The 22,592-nt window shown below is 53.1% G+C and overlaps 1 protein-coding gene across 1 annotated transcript in view; it reads left to right on the top strand.

The window, feature by feature from the left end:
* Nucleotides 1–413: 413 nt before the first annotated feature.
* Nucleotides 414–22,592, top strand: part of LOC143424885 (uncharacterized) — a 33,704-nt gene continuing 11,525 nt past the window's right edge. The window contains 1 exon segment of the mRNA XM_076897245.1: nucleotides 414–652. Coding sequence (XP_076753360.1) covers nucleotides 414–652 — 239 coding nt within the window.

Genomic DNA, 22,592 nt, shown 5'->3' on the forward strand with positions numbered 1-22,592 from the left:
GAGAGATGTTCGCGAGCGCGTGGGCAGAGAGTCGCGGACGTCCTTCTCATCCTCCGCTCGACTCTCTCCGTTCCACCCTCGCTGGGACCTGGCGCGTTCCCTCTTCAACCTTTCCCTCGAACCAGAGAATACCTATAGCGAACCCTTTCCGCGCCGCGCGCACGACCATGACGTTGATTATAATTACGATATAATTTAATACAGTCACACCCCGTTCGCAGATACTCCGCGCTTACCTCCGATCGTTCGGACGGTGTACGAGACTGAAACACTATAGCCTGGAATTGCTTTCATTTGGTTATACGAGTCATTCTCGTTGAAGTTTCGAGACCACCCATCAGTTTTCTAATGGAATCGAGTATTTTGTTCTTGCTCGACGCGAACCTCGGCGAACAGGATCGCTAAAATAAATGATGGCTAGACAGTCGCGTTACGCAGAGCACGTTCAGATCGGTCATACGCTTGAAAGAACGGGAATTGAACGAGAAGGATCGTTCGTTTCTCAAGGCTTTCAGGTTTCCGAGAAACCCGGGGACCTCGCCGCGTCGGCGGCGCGTCTTTACGCGAACAGCTCGAAGTTCACGTCAATTTGCGAGCGATCGCGAATGGGCCTGGCGGAAATCCGCGGCGAAACGGAGGATCATCGAGGACGGTGAGTCGCCTGAGAGAGACCCGAGAGGAGTGAGAATCGGTAGAAGCGGCCGGTCGCGCGCCTAATTAGAGAGTCGCCGTCAATTTCGACGGCAACATTTTAAGCCGTTCACGTAGCGCACGCCCACGCGATCCACCTCCAGGCGAAACGGACCCCCCGCGGCCACCTTCCGACCGCCTAATTACCGAACAAGCCTATCTTCCAGCGGGACGATGCCAGAGGGATCCTCGTGGATCTACGGGGTGTCCCGAATACGTGTGACAGTTCGAAATCTGGCTCGACCTTTGCTATTCCGTTCCACTTAACTAGGACACCCTGGATGGATACTCTATTAGTCCTCTATTCACCACTCGATCGGGCACTGTAACCAATAACGCCGTATCAATCGCTGCGTCAACGTTAATTGAACCGATCGTCCGTTATCTGGGTGTTTTCGCCTCGGAAGAGGAACATCTATTCATTCGTTAATCCTAAAGAGCCTGAACAATCTCCGTGGCGTCGAGCGAGCGGTTAAACAAGCTTTGGCCAATTTCCGTATATTCCCGTGAAAGAACGAGGCTCGATAATTGAAGAAGCCATATCCGAGCGGCGGTACACGTCTCGAGGGATACGTAACCCCGTCGACCTTGCTGTCGTCGGTTCGAGGGACACCCTGTGAGCCGTGCGAGGCGTAGGATAAGCGTGGTCGTGGTGCAAGGGCCCAGTACACGCGTTACGGAACGCCGCGCGATCATCCCTCTTTCTTCCCCTCTATCTCTCTGTCTCCCTTTCTTCGCCCTGCTGGTCCGCGAAGCGTAATAACGTTACCGTGAAATAAGACCAGCCGTGCGTCCAGCTGCGAAGCTCGCATAAACTCGACCGATTGGATCCTAAATCGGTACCGGCCGGTTGTCTTAAGGCTCCTCGCGAGGGGAATGCCGAGACACGGCCGCGGCGGCGATACACACCCCCGTGCGCGGGGCAAACGGATCGCCGCGCGCCGTGTGCCCTCGCGATGATCGCATCGCGTATTTATGCGGCACGCGTAAATTTCGTCGATACACGGCTTCCCGGAATTTCACCGCGGCGCGTCGCGATGCCGCGTACCGCGTCTTGTAGCCGCGCTCGGCTGCTGGCTGCACCGTGAGTCAGGATGATGAAGAGGGAGCGAGATAGCGGCGGAATTAATTTGTTAATGCATCCCGGAGCTGGTCCGATCCACCGTCTCTCTCTCTCTCTCTATCTTCCTCTCCCCCCTTTCTCTCTCGTCGCGACGCGTACGCGAACACGGTTCACGCGCAACGGGAACGCGTGCACGTTAGTAAGTCACGCGGTACCGGAGAACCGCGCGCTACGTGGATGCTGGATGGGACGCTTTGGATATTTAGTGGACGGCCGATAGAGCCGTCTCAATTACGGCACCCAGGCTCCAATTTATGGCGGGAGATTTCGCTGGACGGTACACGCGAGCCACGAACGCCGTCGTCGAATGCCGTTGTCGTTGCCGTGCGCCGTCTTCGTCGGTTTCTAGGACGTGGCGAACGATAGAGACATCAAGGGGGCCGCGTGGTGGATATTTCCTCCGCGGACGGCCTCTTCCCTCTTTCGAAAGCCTTTCGATCGAAAGGACATTAAAGCACTTAAGGTTACTTAGAGCGGAGTTTAGCCAAGCGGCTGGTAAGCGTGACTCTTTACGCGACACGTTACGCAATCTAACGCCGAATGTATACGCCTGGTATCCGTGGAGAGGACGTGGTTATCCGCGGCTCGTTAGCCGCGTGTAACTGCCTGAGAGATTCCACGCGGATATCAGAGGTGGTCGAGAAGAATAGGTCGAGACAAAGGAGAGAGGTCGGACGAGGTTCGAACGTTCGACTCGAGGAAGATGGAACGGGGTCGAGTCTGGGTCGGGAACCGGGTCGATCCGACGAATTCAGGGTGGGGCTCTTGATCGCGAGAGGCGGACAACCGAGTGGATGTACCTGTCGAAAGTAGATGCACTTCTCTTTGAGCGTGAACTGACGTGCTCTCACGAGCCTTGCATTCTTCGGAGATCGATTTGAATCTCTGAGAGGTCTGCGCCGTGGAATTCTGGATCGAGGCTATTGGCGTGTTCCTATCGTCGACAGTCTTTTTGATGCATGGCTTTTTAACTTGCCGTGGGATTTGTTAGCTCGACCTGCTTAAGCGGTACCACTCGATATCAACTCAACGATTCTCTTCTCATAAAATAGTAGAAAACTCCATTTCTCCTAATAATTGTTAAAATGATACGATCGTTCGAAGTTTATCCATTGATATCGTTCTTTACGTTGCAATTTATTCTTTCAGGAAGCTGATTTTACCAGACGAGCCGAACGGGAAGAGATACCTCGATCCAAAGACAGCCCCATCGATATCCACGAGCAGTGACACGACTGGAAATTGAATCTATCAGAACGGAAGAGGCATTCCCGCCCCGTCAGCCCTGCCTCGTGTAACCTTTCAAGGGCTCTACTTCTCGTCCCGACACGGCGCGCGGACAATGCGTTACGGGATACCAGAAGGTCCGGCGCTGGTCTGCAGAAGGGCCGAGAGCCGCTGACGGGCCATCAGATAAGCCCGTGTTTGCCTAACCTCTCACCTCCCACCGGGGTACGGCACGCAGCGCTGTTACGAGAGGAAGAACCGCGCTGCCCCGAAGAAGTGGGTGCTGCTCATCTCCATCGCGACGTGACGGACAGGTTCACCGTCTCTTCCTTCCTCGTGATCGTTTAAAAGCTTTCGAGAGACGCCTGGAACACCGATCTATCCCCCTCCGCCCCTCCCAGCCCCTCTATCGGCGCTCCTCTTAATAGCTTCGAGGAACTGTGCATCCACGCTTCCGATCGGGATGCTGCCAACCAGATATCCAAGCTCATCCTCGACGGTCTTCCTTTTGCGCTGCTCTATCGACGAGCGCAATAATGGCGGCAATCGAGGTCAGGATCGAGATCGAAATTAACGAAACGTGGATGGGTTTTGGTATCGTATAGCGGTTTCCAAAAAGGTGCCACCACGGTATCGAACTGGGGTATTCTCGAGGAAAGTAAGGGTGAACATGGCGATAACTCCTGTATAATTAGAAGAGGACTCGAGGCAAGTTAAATCAACATCGAATTGATTCGTTAGCGGCGGTAGCACGAAGAAAAACGACGCGGTAACAGAGAACACACGGTGGCTCCCGAAGGAGATACCCACCGCAATATATACGGGGGACACGGGAACGGTGGAGGCTGTGAAACGAAATCACCATTAGTGGCGGAACCGTATCTTCAGGTTCGACGTAATAAACCAATTCTCTCCTCCTCGGGTGTCGGGGGAAGAAAGCGTTCCCGGGCCGAGCGTCTTCTAATTGGACCGCATTCCACCCGAGTTCCTTTACCGTGTGTATATGCTTTACCGGAATTTTCATTAGCACAGAACTTTGTCGTGACGAAACGGCTCCCTCGGTGAGGTGTATCTAAGCCCGCGACACCGGTGTACACGCGCGTGAACGTGCCTTACGCCGACCAGGAATCCTATCGCCCCCGAACCGCTTAACGACTCGATCGAATCTCGATGCCGCGAGCAAGGGTTCAACGAATGCTGACCTTTTTCCAGGTACAGCGACCAACGACCAAACTTTTCACCCCTCTCGCTTCAGGAACCGCATTTTCCCTCGGTTCAACGCCCTTTTTCCAACGTCTCTATTGGAACGATAACGCGATGTACGATGCTTTATTTCTACGTTGCTAACAAGCTCTAAATGTATCGAGACTTGTACAGTGTCCGAATGAATTTTAAATCGCGTCTCGTTCCGCGATAAAACCATCCCCATACACCCCAATGTCGAACACACGATCCAATAGAGATATACAATTCTTCTCAGGAGTGAGATCGCCACGAAATCGCTGGTTAATTACGGTTCAGCCGGCAACGCGCGTGTCGCCGCGTTTGACGTCGCGCGATCTCAACTTCCTGGCGGGCACGGAAGGACTCGCGCACAATACCGGTCCCGAGGGCTCGTAGCTGGAGGACGCCGCGCGAGCACGCGGCCAGCGAGAGATGGCACGGAGATTTTAGCGGTAAGAGGCACGGGATAAAGAAGAGCATTATGTCCGGCGTATAATGCAGCCACGTAACGGCCGATCGAGGAGAGATGCTCGATCGATGGCCGATCGTTTGATCATGGTGGCGATGCCGATCGCGCCGCGGTTGCGGCGGTTCGTCGCGCGGAGGGACGAGGAGAGAGACCTTTTAAAAGCGCAGGGAACGGGGCTCGAGCACGGGCTAATTGTGCGATATTGTGCACCGACAATGCTCTAATGAACCATTGTCCATGCCTCGACACCGATCGGTGTCGTCCGCCCCGTGTCTCCTCATTTTTTTCCACCTCTCGCTCTCCTTCTATCCCTTTACCTTTCCCTTCGTTTCTCTCTTTCTTTCGTTCTATCGATCTTTTCGCTCGCAGATTCTTTTCTTTTTTCTCTTCTTCTTTTTCTCCCTTTTGCTCTTTGAAATCGACCATGCACGGGACACGGAAAGCGAGCGTGGAACGACCACGGGATACGAACGCTGGACACAAAAGCGACGCGGGGACGACGCGACGCGTACGACGTCCCATCATGTGCCGGACGTGTTGGGATCCTTGTCGAGGTCAGAGATCGGCCGCGGATATTCTAATAAGCGGTCGCGATGAAACAACGAGCCTTTGTCGCGACTCGTGCCGCGAGGACGCTTCGACGAATTAGTGTTTGTCAGCGATGATACGCGCGCGAGAAAAATTACGGTCCCGGGCTACATGATCAGATCGGATCTGCCTCACGGCGGAGCGCGACCCGATGATTTCACTCGCTGGGTCTGCTTCCGCGTGTCTTCTCTGGATTGCTGCGTCAAGTCTCGCGGACTACGAGCATCTACAAATGCGAAGGTAAGGTTCTAACTCAATCTTAGTTTGTTATTGTCTGGTATTTTGTCTGCCCTTATAATAGGATCTAATTAGGAATGAGAAAGTAACGAAGTAAGAAGACGAGGAGGACGCTATCCAGAAACTCCGTTTGAAGAGCAGAAAGACGTAGGCGGTGGAGCGCAATGAGAACGCGATTCGCTACCGCGGACTCGACCAGCACGTTTCGCACGAATTATGCGTAGATTGTAGGGAAGCAGTCGGCCATCTATTGTCCATGTAATGCCACAGGCGGACCAAACATTCGCCGTCGTCGGCTTCTTAATAGTATTGAAATTGCTAGTTAGACGCGTAATCGAGTTATAACTTTTACCGCGGGTGATGAAGGTGGATACCCTAGGAAGAGAGCGTACCTGCGAGAGCGACCCGATCAGCGCGCGGCTAATGAAAACGAAACCCCTTCCGAGGGAAGGCGCCGCTCTGTCCGTGGCTACCGCGATTAGCTATTCCCAGTTCCCTGCAATTTCACCGACGTCATTTTCGTCAGGCTAACGTGCCTGTACCATTGCATAGAATTAACAGAGAGGAGGTTTCTCCGATTTTTGCTGTTCTCAGCTTGCGAACATTTGATAACACTCGAGCAATTTGTTTCAGGTTTGCTGAACAAGCTGGAAGCCTCTCACGCAGTATCTTTAAATTCATTTCATCAGATTCTTTCGAGACTGACGAGATTTTTTTATGTTTCAGGTTCGACGTCTGCTATTGAGAGTACTGCCGAGCACATGGTGACTAATCTGGTAGCAAAGGACATCGTACTTCACCTATGGAAAAAATGTACATACCCTATCATTACCTACTTTATCCCTTCTCTGATGACCATGCTGAACTTGATTAGAAAAATTGCTTTCAAACTGTTCGAAAGACCGTTAGCCTCGCGATCTATCGAGGCTCGGAAAAAAGCACGCGAATCGTTCCGCAACATCGAACAAGCCCCGTCGACGAGCCGAGGATCTCCGATAACTTCGTCACGCACGGTCGGATAAAATCAGCCTGGAAACCTAAGCGAGTGTTGGTTGCGCAAAAAAGTTCCGCGAAGTTCCACGAAGACGAAAGCTCTGATGAACCTAGACGTGGTGCAAGCTCGGTGCAAGCTCGGTGCAAGCTCGACGCGGTATCAGTCCGCGGGTACGCGAGTAACAACGGCGCGTTTATCACGCGCGACTAATAGAAAATTATCTTTCTAATTTAAATCCCTGATGGCGAGGCTCGACAACGCATTTCCTTGGTAGGATGCGCCGCATACTCGCGTTCGATAGAGGAACAGCCCGTTCGCTGGCATCGGTGCACGGGCATGCTCGGTTAACGGGCATAGGTATATCCGGCTAGAAATAAAATCGGCGATAGTATCTTGGCTGAATGAACTCTCCCACGCCTATGCCTATTCGCGCTCATCCGGCTGGTCGCGCGAGCTCGTGCGTGCGTGTGCTGACCGGTCGCGGGCGCTCGCGAGCACGCGCACACGCGCTCACCGTGCGCCCTGTGACCGACCGTTCCCCTGTGTTCCTCTGTGCCTCCTCTCTCCTACGAGAGAGCGTGAGGAGGAGGCCCGTGAGCCGGCTCGGTGCTGCGTGCGTTCACGGGCACGAAGATTCAGGTTCCAGGGGTCCTGGGGTCCATCGAGGTCCGACCCTCCGACCCCGGCACGTATTCGCCACACCCGCACACCGATGCTTAGGGGCCGCGTTCAGATGCTTAGGTGGGGTCCCAAGCCTATACCCACCGGAGCTCTTGGCTCTTCTTCTTTTTCTTCTTCTTCTCCTTCTACTTCTCCTTCTTCTTCTTCTTCTTCTTCTTCTTCTTCTTCTTCTACTTGGTCTTTACCCTCTCTTTCCTGCTTTTCTCTCGAGCTCGCTAGGTTCCTTCTTCTACTCGATCCGACTCATTCATTCTCTCCTCTTCCCCCGCTCGTTGTTCGTGTTCCTTACACTTTTCTTCCAACCCTCCCTGCGCCTTTAGTATTCTTCGTACTCCTCTCTGCCTCGCTCGTTGTCCCTCTCCCCTTCGTTCCACGTCTCTTTGGCTCTTCCGCGGCAGGCATATATGTACACCCGCGGAATTAATAGCCAGCCGCCGCGGAAAAATCGTGGTAATGTGATTACGACGCTGTCTTTCGCTTGTTCGTGCCCAGCTGGGCCGCCTCGGCTACGCGTACGTAGCCTTACCTGTTCCTCCTACTCGAGGAGGAGCTCGCTCTTCCTGGACCCGACTTACCCACCCCTTCCGCGTGCCACCCTTCGCGCTTCGACCGTATACTCGATATCCATCGAGACGTTCCTCAAACCGAGAGAGCTACTTCCGGGGGAAGTGGTCGATGGACCATGCCATTCACGGTTTTCGAGGTAACCGAGACAGAAGCACTGGTCGATCGAGAAGAGGACGTCGTAATTCGTCGGTAGATTTAAGATAAGTATTGACCTATGCAATTTGCCAGATAGGCGAGCGCGTCTCGCAAGAATGTAACGCGAGCAATGTACGAGCGGGGGCGAGCGAATTTAAAACGGTCGTTAAACGATGGATTTTAAACCGATCGTTACTCTTCCTTGTCCTAAAAGCGCCCTAAACTACCGTTGCCGCGCTCGCCCGGTCCCCCCGAGTAAATCTATAAATCCCGGCAAGTATAACGATCCACGATGCGGTCGCCGCTATAAAAGTCCCCCTACCTTTATACGTCGTTCGTCGCTGGTAGGCCGCGCGGCGGCTTATGGTTCCGCTCGTTACACGCGCGACGCCGCATTACAATTTTATATAAATCTGGGCCCGCGACCGTTTCGTCGATGCTCGTGGAGACCGGTGCCGGCGATTCCCGAGGATTTGCGACAGCATAAATATCCGCTGGCAATCACTTGGCGTTGCTGAACGACGCTGACACGTCCCCTCCGTCGAGACGGTGAACAACGGGAAACGCATTGGCGAACGAAGCAGGGGGATAAAAGCAGAACAGAAAGATGGAGGAAGCTCGACGCTACTGACGTTTCACAAAAACGACCCGGTTGCTGGGTGATTTTCGATGACTGGGGTCAAACCGCGCGCACGTAAATGAGACGACGCGGCCTTCTGACGATCTCTCGAACGTCTACCGGACGAAGATTGCCCTCTGCTACTTCTTATTGATCAGAGGGGATGCTGATTGTTACCGTATCCGAAAGTGTGGAACCGGAAACGTTGTATCGAGAGGTTTTGCGCGATTGTTGAACGCGTATTGGTAACGTCGGTGGAAGTTTGTGTGACACCCTGGTGCATTAACGAGGAACCGGTAGAATTTGTAAGCAGATACAGGATCGGATAGCATTATATTCGCATGGACACTGAAAACTGCTCGAGCGGTCGGTGGCCTTAGAAATGGTGGGCCGGAATAAAACCGCGGCGACTTAGAGGCGAGCTCATTTGTTCCGGAAAAAAGACGGTGAAACGCGACGATCAGAAGCGGATAATAGGCGGGTTGCGGCGAGAGTTCCTTAAAAGGCAGTAAATTATCGACTTTAATGCCACCGCGGCCTGCTATCTTGCACCTCTGACGCCCATATGAACGCGAAATCCCCACTGAGAGAATACCTCTTTGATCCTCGCGAGGCTGAGGTCAAGTCCGCGCGCGAGCCCGCCGCGACCCTCGTTACCGTGGATGCTTCGTCGTTCGGATTACACGACGAGTATCTGCAACCGAACCTCGTACAATATCAATCCATGCTTAATTTCTGTAGTCAACGATAGAGGAACGACGATGACCGCAGCGTGCATGCTTTCTACCTTCTTCGTTAGCAGTATACGATGCGGTTAGATGTAGCCAGAGTTAGTCAGACACTCAATAAAAATATCGCGCGGTAGTTTTGCTCGATGTTTCGCGAAGTAGATCCGTCCGTTCCTCGTCAAGCGCTAAGAAACGTACAACGAAAGGTATTAGTACTACTCGACGCTTCGTATAGTAGATCCATCTGTATCTAGTCAGACGCGTAACGACAGTGGATGGTAACGGTACGGGACGACTATCGTCTTGTTCGTTACAGCACCAAGTCACAATATCTCTCACATTTGCGATCCCAAAAAATGCATATAAACATTTATCAACTGAACAACAATCCAACCGGTAGTGGAGGATGCAGAGACACGCGTAAATCGCGTGCAATTAAAATGGTCCCTCCGCGAAAGCTCGCCCCCGTCGAATGTCATTACGTCTAATTTAATACACCGTATCGGTGGACGCGTTCCTCGGGCGCAGTCTCTTATTGCGTTCAGAGCCAGGGCCCGCGGACCGTGTAAGTAATTCGACATCCTGCGGCGCTTCTTGTCCACCCCTCTACCTCGAAAAGAAAGGCGCGCGTATTGAAAGAGTGAAAAAAAAAAGAAGAGAAAGAGAGAGAGAGGGCGAGGAACAGGCGAACGAAACGGGCCGGCTGGAGGGAGGTAAGAAGTGAATCGTGCGCGTGCACACGCGGGGGTTTAATAAAGTGCACTAACCGGCGCGTATTAAGAAGATTTAGGTGGCCGAGAGCAGCGGGCGCACTGGTATAAATAGCGGAATAATAGCGAGGTTACGGTGCGGGTATTCCGTCGCCCTCCGCCCCGTTCGACGCCTGCCTCCGGCCCGTCCCTCTCCCAACGGGGCCCGAAACGTATGGGGTGACGTCGAGGGTCCACCATGGGTGGGCCTGCGCGAACCACCGGCCTCGACGCGTAAAATATCATCGCAAACCGCAGCCCGATAAATTTCGCGATATTGCCCGTGAAACCGCTGCCCGGTGAAAATAACCATGCAAATGCCCCGTTGCCGTGGCCGTTTCCCCTCAGCGTCGGATCACAGCTCGGTGTCTCTCGATTTTGAGCACACGCCGTTTCGAGAGTAGACAACGGGGATTACGAGAAACCGCGGTGCTCCGCGGGTTGGCAGGATCGTCGGATCGGCAGGATAGATCCGTACGATGGGAGGGAATTCGCTGTGGGAATGGCAGGGTGGTAGGAAGTTTACTTTGTGGCTGGTTAACGCCGACGAATGGAGTAATTGCAGGCCTGCGCACGTCGCCATAGGGAGGCTCTCGGTGTCTTGAGAAGAGGATCCCTTCGGCTAGTGAAAGCAGGATGCGTGACTCATTCGAGGAGTAAAATTATGCAGTTTTAAAGCCGTTTATTTTTAATATCTCGCCCGCGGAATATTTTCGCGATAATTACACGCGATTGTACCGGTCCCGTGTACAAGCGAGAAAAATGTCCAAGCAACAATTCGAATCGGCTACAACTTCGACACGCCGGGTTCTCTAGTCTAACGACGTCTGTTTCCAATCAACGTTTCGCTTGGCTCCTATCAAAGCGTGCACACCATTCTTCGCTCGACGTGGACAACGATGGAAGATGACAGGGGGGACGAGGACGCGAGCGCGAGATTAGTCAAAGACGATGAAAGTTGTTGACACAGCCCAAAGAAGGGACTGGGACTCGCCGCGAAAAATTGTACGCGTATTGGGTCTCGCCACGGACGTGTGTGCTCATAAGGTACGCGCGTTCCACACGTGACCACGTTAAACGAGGCCGTAACGGCGCAAACGAACCCAGGGTGAACGTGTTTCGGTCACGTCAAGCCCGTCCGGCTGGAGACGTAATCTTATTAAACGGCTATTAGCTGCTCGCCAGGGCTTGTCAACATTTAGACATCTGCCAGACACGGGGAACACATTCTCTTGCTTCTCTACGCGCCCACGGGACCGCGAGACGGAAGAGCGACGAATGCTCCTCTCGACGTTTTTCGAAAAGCTCGCTCTGTCATCGGCCAGCCGATGACACTGTTTGGTTACATGAATCTTCGTGCAACGGATGAGTGTTTGGTGAAAGTTGAAGACGGATAGGCTTCTACGCGGAATTCGCAAAAATCTTCGACAGATAAACTGTCCATAGAATGGAACGATTTTTACTGGGGACCAACCGTTCGAGTAACCCCGATTTCATCCCTCTTCGTTCAGCCATCGGATCAGTCGGCGAAAGCAATCCGTTTCCCAGAATCCAGAGCCACGAAGCGCCAGAAACCATGTTCACCAATTTTTGCGCAATTCGATCGAGCGTAGCGGCGCGATCCTTATCTGGACAGATCTGGCGGACGTGTTACATTTATCGATATCGGAGAACCGTACCCGGATGACGTCTTTCGTCGGACGTCAGCGATGTTTCACGGGTCGCTCGGCCGAATTCCTGCGCACTCCGTTTCCCCCCCGCGAGGTCAGCTGGCGTTCGTGCGTGTTACGATCGAAATGACTGACGTACTGACGGGAAACATCGCGGCCCCCCGCTGTCGAATGTCGTCGGGCGGATCGCGCGAGTGACCGATGTGGGTGAATCTTTCTGGGCCGGGGCAGCGTGGAAAGAACAAGAAACGGCCAGACACTGGGGGCGAAGAGGGTACGCGCGGATGGTTCGGATCGTTTCACGAGCGGAGGAACGTTCGTGGCTGGAAATTGAGATACAAAGTATCGCGACGCTGCAGTGTGAGAAGACGTCGTCGCGCGAGCTGCTTGTGCGCGGATAAAATTGTAACAACAACTGCGATGGAATCGAGTAAGCCTTGGGCTATGGTACGAGAGTCGTAAAAATGATACCGTAAAATTGATTGCGAAGCATCTCTGTCGTTTTGAAGAAGAGTTGATGGATTTATTGCGTTAATTCGCAGAAACGTAGTTGCAAAGGTTACATCAGTGGTAACATTTAGCGAAGTTGAGTGAAGATACGGAAGTTTAATCACTGTTCATTAATAGTCAGAAGGCCACCGCCGATCTTTATTATTACTACATAACGAAGTAATAAATAACAGATCTCGCTGGAAGATCCAATCAATAGCGAGATGCTTGCGTGTATCGGCCGTTAATGCGACGAAATTAATCTTCGCGTTGTACAGGTTTCGCTGAACCCTGAAACAAGGACGAGATACCAAGGCGAAATGATAGCCAGAGCAGAGAGTACACCGGCAGAGACTCCGCAGAGGGCCGGAGATCGGCCGGAAGTGGTGGGATCCCGAACGGTGGGATCGCGCGAGGCTGCGCGAGGGTGAGCGAGGGTGAGCGCGGTCTCAGCCCTATCTGGACCAGAATCTCGATCGAATTGGCTGCGGAGGTTCGCACGCTTTACGACGCGCGAAGAGCAAGAGGGCCAGATGGGGGACGCGAGCTGTTAAGAAAGGAGAGGGAACGCAGAGGTCTCGTATATTCGAACGAGCACGGCCGACACCTTCTTGCTCTTGTTTGCCACCGACTGCGTGTAATTTCTTAGCAAAGGCGTTAATGAGGGGCTTGGCTCGGGACGGTAGATCACCGCGCGGACCTCGAGAGAGCCGCCGGGGCTGAAGTCTCTCCGTTCTCTCGCACACCCATTCTCTTCTCCTCTACCGACTCCCTTTTGTTCTCTTCTCTTTTCTTCTCGCCTCCCTTCGCGCCCTCTCAGTCACCGTCTCTCCCTTTCGCCCCCAACACGCGCCTCTCCTTTCCTCCTTTCCCTCCGCGCCCGAGCCCATCTCGCACCGACTCTCTGGCCTGGGTCTCCACGGAGGTGGTGTTCACGAGCTGTGCGCCTCGAGGTAGTGCTACCGTGTACCTGAATTCCGATCTACGCTCAGATACGGGACTGAAGCTCGCCAAGGAAGTATCTAGATGCCTGTGTATCCAGGATACTGCTCCTCGCCGTACGCCTTGGGCCCCGGACCACGTTCCCAAAGAAGAAACGACGCCTCGACTGTGCTCCCCGCGTCTCCTGCTCGCCGTCCTCCCTCTTTGCCAAGCTGAAGAAACCGTCCTCGCGCCAAAAGTCGAGCTGTTCACCTCTCCCGCTCCTTCTTCACGCTGACTATGTAATCCTTCGATATTACACGCGTTCCTGGCTCACCCCGGTATTATGCTTGACAAGGAACTAATTCGAGGAAGCATTCCACTTCATTTTCCAGTTCATTTCGTCTCTCTATAGCCCATCGCTTATACCGACTTACGTCGACCGTCGCTGCGCGATTCAGCAGGGCCAGATTCACGTCCGAACAGCCTCCTAATCCAGAAGTTAAGACGGGTCACGGTTACAGGACTCTCGCGAATATATCTCAGAGCGGGTTTCGGAGAGAAGAGAGATATCATGGGACAAGAAGGCGACAATTGAAAGGAGACGCGACGTACAGCCTCGAGCAGGACGCTCGCGTAGTTTATTAACGCAAACTCGCGACGGCTGACCTTCTTCTGTTGACTTTATTCTTAATTTATTCCTCCTACCGGTCTTATAAAAACCACGACCGACGATGGCCGCTCTCTCCGCACCCAACTCTCTCTCTCTCTCTCTTCCTCTCTCGTACTCTTCTAATCTTCAACCTGACGACGATCACACGGATTTACTAATAATCCGAATTTGATTGCCACTCGTTGCCAGTGACAAGGAAAAAATCCCGTCCACTCGCGCTTGACCTTTAACCCTCCTCGAGTTCCGTGCAGCCGATGTAGGTGGTGCGACCAGTTTTTCGAGCGCTCGCCAAGGCGCTCGTTTTCACGGTATCTGTCTCTCTTGAGGCGTATCCACGGGACCTAGGCCTTTTACACTCGCGTCTCGTGCAACGAGTCGCGGTGGACAGCCCCGGGGCTTCCCCTGTGAAAGAAGAGAATGGAATTCGGTCGTAAAGCAGCTGGAGAAAACGGTTCACCATTCATCGCGACCACCGTAGAGGAGAATAGAAGAAGACGCGGAGGGGCGGTGGCCGGCAGGCAATACCGCGACACACTTCAAGTACGCGATGAAGCGGACGTCGTCGAAATGGAGGACGCGACGTTACGCGTCCCAACCGCGTGTGAGGATGTGTGCGAACCCGCTTCTGGTTGCGTCGGGAATAATGATTGGCTTCCGCGAGATGGTTCGAGCGTGAGGATGAGATTCGACGAAGAAGTTTCGTAATCGAGCACGGAGGAGTGCGTAAGGCGGTGTGGGAGACGGATGATGATGAGTCCTAGATCGAGTTGACGAAGCTAGGGGACAGTGGTGGCCGCGAAGTTGAAGTTCAGTTAGGAAATACGCCGCCGATGACTTCGATGAAATTTTCTAGGTAGACGAGAAGGGAAGCGGACGATGGGTCCGTGTTCCGTGATTGCGAAGTCGACTCCACATTAGTTTCTAAGGGAGTTAAACATTTCTAGCATAAGTCATTTACCGCGGTAACTCGCAAGTTTGGTATCGCCGCGTAAATGCCAGTGGAAGAACCGTGTCCGACCCATAAGGCTGTATCTACTGCGACCGAGGCAGCGCTCCTCCTGAGAGACGAGCGGTGCCGACGAAACGTAATGTTCAGTCGACTTGTCAACTTTTACAATGTGATCGATGAATTTCAATTACAATTTTTTGCACAAACTCCGCGTCGATTTCGAAAGTCGCGTAAAAGCGCGCGAATTTTCCATCGAAACAGGACGCTGCTCGAGGAGGATTTAGATGCGACATCGGCGCAACGCGACGCCGTAAAAGAAAGTGAAATTCGATCGTAAAGTCACGGAGGAAATCGCTGGTCGTTAATTATGCAGGTCGTTCCATTCGGGAGTCTCCTTAATTGCGATTCCGTTTTGATTGATTGCAATGACGCTGCTATTCTCCGCGGCGCGCATACCGCGTCGAAAAAAAGGACGTCGATTAAACGCGCCTTGAGACACGAAAGAAGCAACCAGCGACGTGCTAGAAGAATGAAGAAAAATCGACGCTAGAAAGCCAGGACCTTTAAACAATATCCACCGTCTCGAACAAAAATCTTCCATCATCCACTTCCATAATCTTACTCAACCTTCTGTCTGTACATTATCCGACTGCTTTCGAATCTATCTATCCGCGTGGTCAAGTATCGTACGATCGAGGAAGAGATCTCGAGTGTAATTACTCGACGAACAAACGAACAAGAAGCGCGACCCAGAGTCCCCGATTCGATACTACTCGAGGAGTCGTCGAGTCAAAAGGCAGAGAGATGCTCTCGAACAATAGAAGAATCTTTTTCAAAATCAAACACGCTAAACCCACACTCGGGAAGGCAGACAAAGCCGACGGTCGCGGCGAGGTTGACGAATACCCGATTCTCACGCGTCTACGCGCGTCTGGCGTTCTTTAGAAGCGACGCGGGCAGGCGCTCGCGGTGCGTGCGCTCGCGGTGAGCACCGGAATAAATCAATAGCGGTATGCAAATGGTGAAGTCACAATGGACCGCGCGGAGGATTGAGGAATCGGCGGAGGCCGGCACGGTAATTTTCCCACGTGTCCGTCTGTTATCCGGTCGGCTCGGGTCGCCGCGCGATCCGCGTTCTGCACGCTCGGGAGCATCGTTTAACCGATGTCGCTCAACGACACGCCGCGCTAGGCATTATACTGGCCGCGCATAGTTGAAGAAGGCGCGCGGCACAGCTATGCGACCGGGGCACCTATGCGCCTTGGTGCGCATCGCTGACCGCAATCAACATACCTGAAAGCCGCGGAAAAAAGCGCAGTCGCGTACTGATAGTCGATATTTAACAGTGCAACATTTTCCTTCGAGTATGTTATGCTGAAACGATTGCTCGGCGAATCGAGGAAATAGTAACGGAACTGTAGAGATACGAACACCAAGGAGAAATCATTGTATTCGTAGATAAATCAACAATCGAAGACGTATCGAGGAAGATCCATAAACGTCTTCCAATCTTCCACTCGACTGGCAAGCATGGGTACGTTGAAAATGGTCCCAGGGTCCCAGGGAAAGCGAGCGGAATCGTTGTTTGAAAAGAAAGTCTTCCTAGCGACCGAGTTAGGTGGGTCTCGAGGCGGCGGGGTCTCGATTTCTTCTCTCCAGGTGTCTCCGCCTCGCGACGTATTTCCTGCATCCGCGGGAACGTTCCCAACAACGGACAAAATTTACACCACGGCTACGAGAAGCGCACCGCGCTCATAAAGCGCATAGCATAAATCAGGAGAACCACCGCCTCCTCCTCCTTTGACCTCCTCTCGCCCTCTTTACGCGACCTTCTCTTCCCTCTTCGTCTTCTCCATCTCTGACCCTCCTCGCGATTCGGTTCTCCATCGAGGCAGGTCAGCTGCGACTCGAAGTTCGTAGCCGGGTCGAGAAGCCGAACGGTAATTACCTCGGGACACTTACTACGATCCTACGTGGACGTCGGTTTATAAATTACGCTGTTCCGCTGGCTCGTGACCGAGTTGTTGATCTTGTCATCCGCGGCGTTGCTCGATCAACGCTCGGCTGCTAATTAAAAAGTAACACGAACCGAGGCTCTTAAGAATGTACGATTTCTAGAGAGTGCTCTGGAGGAGCGAGTGGACGGTTCGTTGAAGTCTCGTGTCACGTGTGTTTGGATTGTCGAATTGGATTTTGGTCAGGAACTTTGAACGCACGCGGTTCGTGTTTATTCTCCGATATTAACATCGATCGACGCGGCGAGAAGATGTTGAAATTAAGAAGAGGCAGGGTTGGAAAATTTCTAACTCTCAGGATCGAATTGCACCTGTGGACCTATTCACCCTGGTTACCTCGGGCGCCCTTAGTTAGGCCCGCATGCAGCGACACGATTTATCGACACTGGAAATAGTCGCGTGTCTTTGGCTAGTCGAGGACAGGGATACACGGCGCCTGGAGGCAGCCACGAACCTAAGGCGAATTACAAGCGGGCACTTTGTCAGGGAGACACGTGACTAGCGGCAAATGAAGCGAGTTACGCGCGACCAAGCCGGCATCGCTCCGTGAAAACGTCGTCTTAGTTCCGCGAGCGGGGCTGGCACGCGTTAGAAATCGCCCGCCCGTAACTTTACCTCTTTCCCGGTAACTATCGCCCGTTTGCGACTTCCTGCTCTTTTCCTACAGCTTATCAGGACACGTTCGTTAGGCGAGCGTGTACGGTTGGGGCTAAGTAGTTGATAAACCAACATTTTTCCCCCGGCAAAAGTCGAGGCCCGTCTAAATTACTTGGTACTAAAAGAGGTTGCCAGACGATAAATCCGCGGGGACGTGTTTCTTGACGCTTTCAGCGTATTATACGGCTAATTTTATCCAGCTCCACTCAATTAAAAAGTCGGGACCGCGGACGCAGCGACAGGCAGAAGGCGGAATCCAAGAGGGGTCGCGGCCTAGGAGCGACGTCCCGGAGCGCGGAGATTTCATGTCGAGGAATGGCGCGCGCGCGTTTCAACTAACGATCGCGATCCACGAGGAAGGGACTGACCCCCACCCGGTCCCAGAGGAGTTTCGCGCGACCGAGGACGAGGCGAAATCGCGCGCACCGCCTAACCTCGCGACCCACGCCCCGTGACAATGTTACACCCGACGCTTTCACCGGTCAGAACGCGAGGCGAACTATCGCCGGAATAGCGCCTCGCCGGCGGCTATCGCTCGACTCCCGCTGCCAAGACACGAACCAGCTGCTCGCTAGAGCAACTTTTACTAAATCCTACGGCGAGAGAATTATAGGAAAAATTACGCGAAGAGTTACGTCTTCGTTCAAACGGCTAACGTCTCTTCGAGGAAGCGTGTAATTCCGCGAACGTTAGAGCGTACGATCTTCGAAGTTAAAAGAAGAGAAGACAACCATGCGACCTGAAATGATCGCGTTAGTCACGAAAACCCAGGTTCGCCGAGCAGTCCGTACGAGAGCAGGAAGCTCGAGCAGATCGGTTTTATCGGCGCGAGGCTATCTCTCGTATCCCAGGCGAGATATTGAGATACGGTCTCGTTGGCTGCGTGAATGGTAGCCCAACTCTTTCCCCGAGGGGGAAAGAAGGAGCCCAGCCTCCGTAGCCTCTCCTCGGTTGACCATTTCGTGTCCGCGGGATATAGGTGCACCTATACGTAGCCAAGAGGCGGGGTAGGGGCGGCTGTAGTGACCCGCGGTAGACTTTCACCCGCACTAGCGGCGACCTCACGCATACGAACGGATTCTGCGAGCATAGTCTCGAGAGCGTCTCACACGGACGACACCGCGCGAGCACCGGAGCGCGAGAACACGAGGAGAAGAAGCCGCGCTGGCTGAAGAGCAGCCCCGTGGCGGGACCGAGACGGACGTACGGCGGAGGAGGAAGAAAGAAAAAAAAAGAATGAAGAGGAGAGGCAGCAGCCAGCGTGGCCGTAGACAACGCCGAGAGAACGCGCCGCAGGGAGGGACAAGGAGACTTTTCAGCTGGAGGTGGAAGCGGACACGGTGAAGAAGGAGGTATAAACCGGCACCTGTACCCTCATAACATATAGCCGTGCCCCTCTCGCCAGGGTCCAAGCAGGACGTCTCCGCTCGCGCGCATAAGCGTCCACGGGTGTTGGACCGTGCGTTCGCCCGTTCGTTTGACGGCGAGGAGGCGCAGAACCGTCGCGCGACACGGACGAGCTTCTCTTTCTCCCTATTCTCCGATTCTCCTCTTCCTCGTCGAGGGCTAATATTCCCTTCCGTTGCGTCTACGCCAGTGGAAGTCATCCGTCAAGGGTTCGAGATCTCGCGCGAGGATATACGGCCCTGCGGTGGATAGCCTCGCAAAGAGAACGTTCTCGCTGCGTCCAGCTATTTGTCTTCCTTGCCGTTGATATCCGATACGCCGGCTACTACCTTCTTCGTCGTGCTCTATCGGCTACGGGGATAGGCTCGGTGCACGATGGAATCGGATGTAGGGGATGTTTAGGTCGCGCTCGTAGCTGGAATATGAAAGCAGAGGGAATCGCGGTTAGATATTACGCGGGAGTAGTAACTTTTCGTATCGGGGTACAATTTCGTATCGTAATTAATTTTTCTCTTCGGTACCGGTCGATACTTTGTACCACGAGTACGGAACTCGAGAGGATTCGCTGGCTTCTGTTCGTTTGAAACTACTTTGTTTGAGTTGTACGGTAAGAGTTGGGTAAATTTGTTGGAGTAAGATTGAAAAATGGCTGATAGTGTGGGACGAAACTACGGCCCTGAGAAGCATGTACACGATGCTGTGCATAGAAGTGTTCGTCTATATATAAAGCGTAGGCGGCGCTCCTAGCAGGTGCTCATTAGATTACAGGGACGATGTTCGAGATGTTAGCCACCTTTTACTCACTGCTCGAGAGGCCTCCACGCAAGATTGGGATCTCCGTGGTGTTCCCTTCTCGACGTCGTTCGGGACCACCGTCTACTGTTCTTCCCTTACCCTGCGAAACACTCCGCGCCTCCTCCATTTGTTCCATCTTCCTTCTTTCTCGTCGATGTTACCGACTTTTTTCTACTCAGAACTCTCACTATGAGAATCCGGTCCCGATCAAAGCGCGCCCCACGTTTCAGGCTATTTCGAAACCCCTTTATCATTCGTAACGAGTAGCCATTACTGAATGAGCTATGAGTCCAGTGATAAGGCTATAAAATACTCCAATAAATAACACGTCGAGCCGAATGCAAACGCGCAAACAGAGAGGCTCTGTTATCACTGGCAGTCCCCTATAAATTTTGGCCCGCATCTTCGCCCCGTTAAAATATGTCGGTCCTCCCGTGTGATGCTCGTCCCCCGTCCATAGGAGAGCTTGATCCATATAAAAGCCTCAGGGTTCGCGTCTCGGATCGGTACTAAAGGGTAGAGAGACTCGAGGGCGCCGGTAGTGCATTTATCGCAGCAGGAAGTCGCCATACAAATGATAATCTAAGCTCGTGCGCCCCGTGGTCCACGCGTTCTACAGGTTCGCTCATTTATATAGACTTGCGACTATTTAAGTACAAGTATTTGAGGAGTTCGATGCTTCAACGTTCAGCGCAATTATCGCAGAAATAATTGGCGAAGTCGAATAAAGTAGAGACGTGTGTCGTGTCAGACGCGAAACGTCTGACTACGAACGATCCACTCCTACTCGCCCATTCGTCACGAGTATATCGTGCCCTGCGTGATCTAATATACTTTTCTACGTACTCGCGTGCTAATTGCCGACGAATTAAAGAATTTCTAAATTATTTTCGATTAGCATTAAGCGTCGTTTTCGTTCAACACTCATAAGAATTTTCATTATTATTAACACGATTACGTGTCGCTTTCTTACCGCAAGATGTTCATAAAGGAGGTCAGGCTTTAAATTACCCCGCGTTCTACACGAAGTATGTTTCATACTTCTCGGCCATTTGTCACGAAATCAGTGAAACGTCCTATAGCACGAAAACGCAGGCGTGCGCGCTACCGTCAGCGCGCGTGAGCCCTCTCGACCCGGGCGCCAGGCCCAGCGACTTGAATTTGTCGCTCCATATCTCGTCCCGGAATTTATGAAAGCCGGCCTCGCCATAATTTACGCGGCCGGAATCGCGCGCAGTAAATAACGCCAGACAAAGCGACTATGGAAGGTGCAGGAGGGCGGCGCGGCCTACGGAATTCAGGACCCCGGCCCTCTCAAGCGAAATCGGTAACACGCTTTTGCTCCCTTGCTGCCATTTCACGCAATCCTTCCCCTATATTTCTTTCTCGTGAGAAAAATGAAAAAGTCCCTGGTCGGAGATTAACAAACGCTTATCGTTACCGCATGCGACGCAGCACGTTGGAAATGGAAGACGTGGCGGTTGAACTTTTTACAGGGGAATCGTTTCGAGTAAATTCGAGGGGAAGTTCATTAATTTCGAACGACGCTATATCGTTAGAGCGCGCAGGTTACGCGGCGATCGTGATCGAAATCTCAGTGGGACCCGATTATCGGTCCGATCGAATCCCCACGAAACCAGGTCACGAGCCGAAAGAAATGTCTTTTCGTTAGGAGCAAAACGTTCCCTCGCGCGCGTACGCTCGCTTCCGCGAGAAGGTGCCCGGTGGTATCGCCCGATGCCAACGGTGCACGAGCTCGAATCACCGAACAGAATCTAATTACCGCCTAATTAGGACGATCGTGTATCGTAGGAGCAGATTGCATCGAACAACGAGTTAAGGAGCGGTGCACGGCCTCGGGAGATAGGCCATATTTCCTCTCCGCGGACGACTTTCGGTACACGGTGAAAATGATTAGCGACAAAGCGGAGCGACTCGATCGTTAATTACCGCTACACACCGTGTGATACCGTTCCAGAGGCTTTCCTCTACGTTGGTACGCTGCCGGCTGGTTCGTGACACTTGGCTGGCCCGTGATACTTTTTCGTTCGCCTCTAACATGGAGTTGCCAGGTTGCCACTCTCGTCGAGAGGGAATTAATCGAGTTAGCCTGGTCTGTCTAGCCGTTACACACTTGACTCGACGTTCCCTCGAAACGAATATCCCTGTTCAGCAGAGGAATCGTAAAGCAATCGCGTTCTCACCAAAGTTTACCCTACCGCTGCCTCCACTTTGCACCATTTGACCCGCCGGTTCCTGGTCCGATCGGAACTGGCGGACCTAGAACAGGACCCGTTGGACCCGTTGCTTAATCCCATTAACATGGATCGACCGGTTGATCTAGCGCGTCCTCGCGAATGAGCCCTGAATTTCGCGTCCGTGTCGGCTCCTGTAATGTTTCTCGCCTGGCAATCAGCGGTGGAATAAAGCTGTGCGTTCGCAAACAGTCGCGGTTCGCCTGTGGTGCGTTTTAACAGAGGCCCCGTGTGTTTGCCTCGCGCCACGGAACATTTGCTAGAGAGATGAATCGGGGCGCAAGGGGGGCGGTCGGGAAGAGCAGGGAGATGCAGAGGGAGACCCCGGTAACTGGCGGGCAGCCAGGCTTAATGACGATGTTAATTAATATATTTGAAGCGTCGGCGACGCGGCGAGACGGCACGAAACCGCTCGCGCCGATTAGCATAAGCAAACCGAACAGAGGCGAGCGCTCTGTACGCCGCTGGAAGTGTTAATTCCTCGCTAGGTCGCCGCGTGGTCAGGTGATCCCGTGGAAGAGGGTAGGAAGAGGACGAGAGGACGATGAGAATGGAGCTAGAGGATTTGTATCCCAGTCAGAAGGAAAGAAATATTGCAGCTGGGAATGTATAGGATGCGCAAGGGGAAGAGGCTTTGACCCTTTCGCGCCCAACTTGAAGCGTTTTTTTGCGACAACGGCACTGAAGGCAACTCGAACGGATGAAATAAAGAATTTTATTAATTTCAATA

This window comes from Xylocopa sonorina, chromosome 6, assembly GCF_050948175.1.
Source record: "Xylocopa sonorina isolate GNS202 chromosome 6, iyXylSono1_principal, whole genome shotgun sequence".
Classification (NCBI taxonomy): Eukaryota; Metazoa; Arthropoda; class Insecta; order Hymenoptera; family Apidae; genus Xylocopa; species Xylocopa sonorina.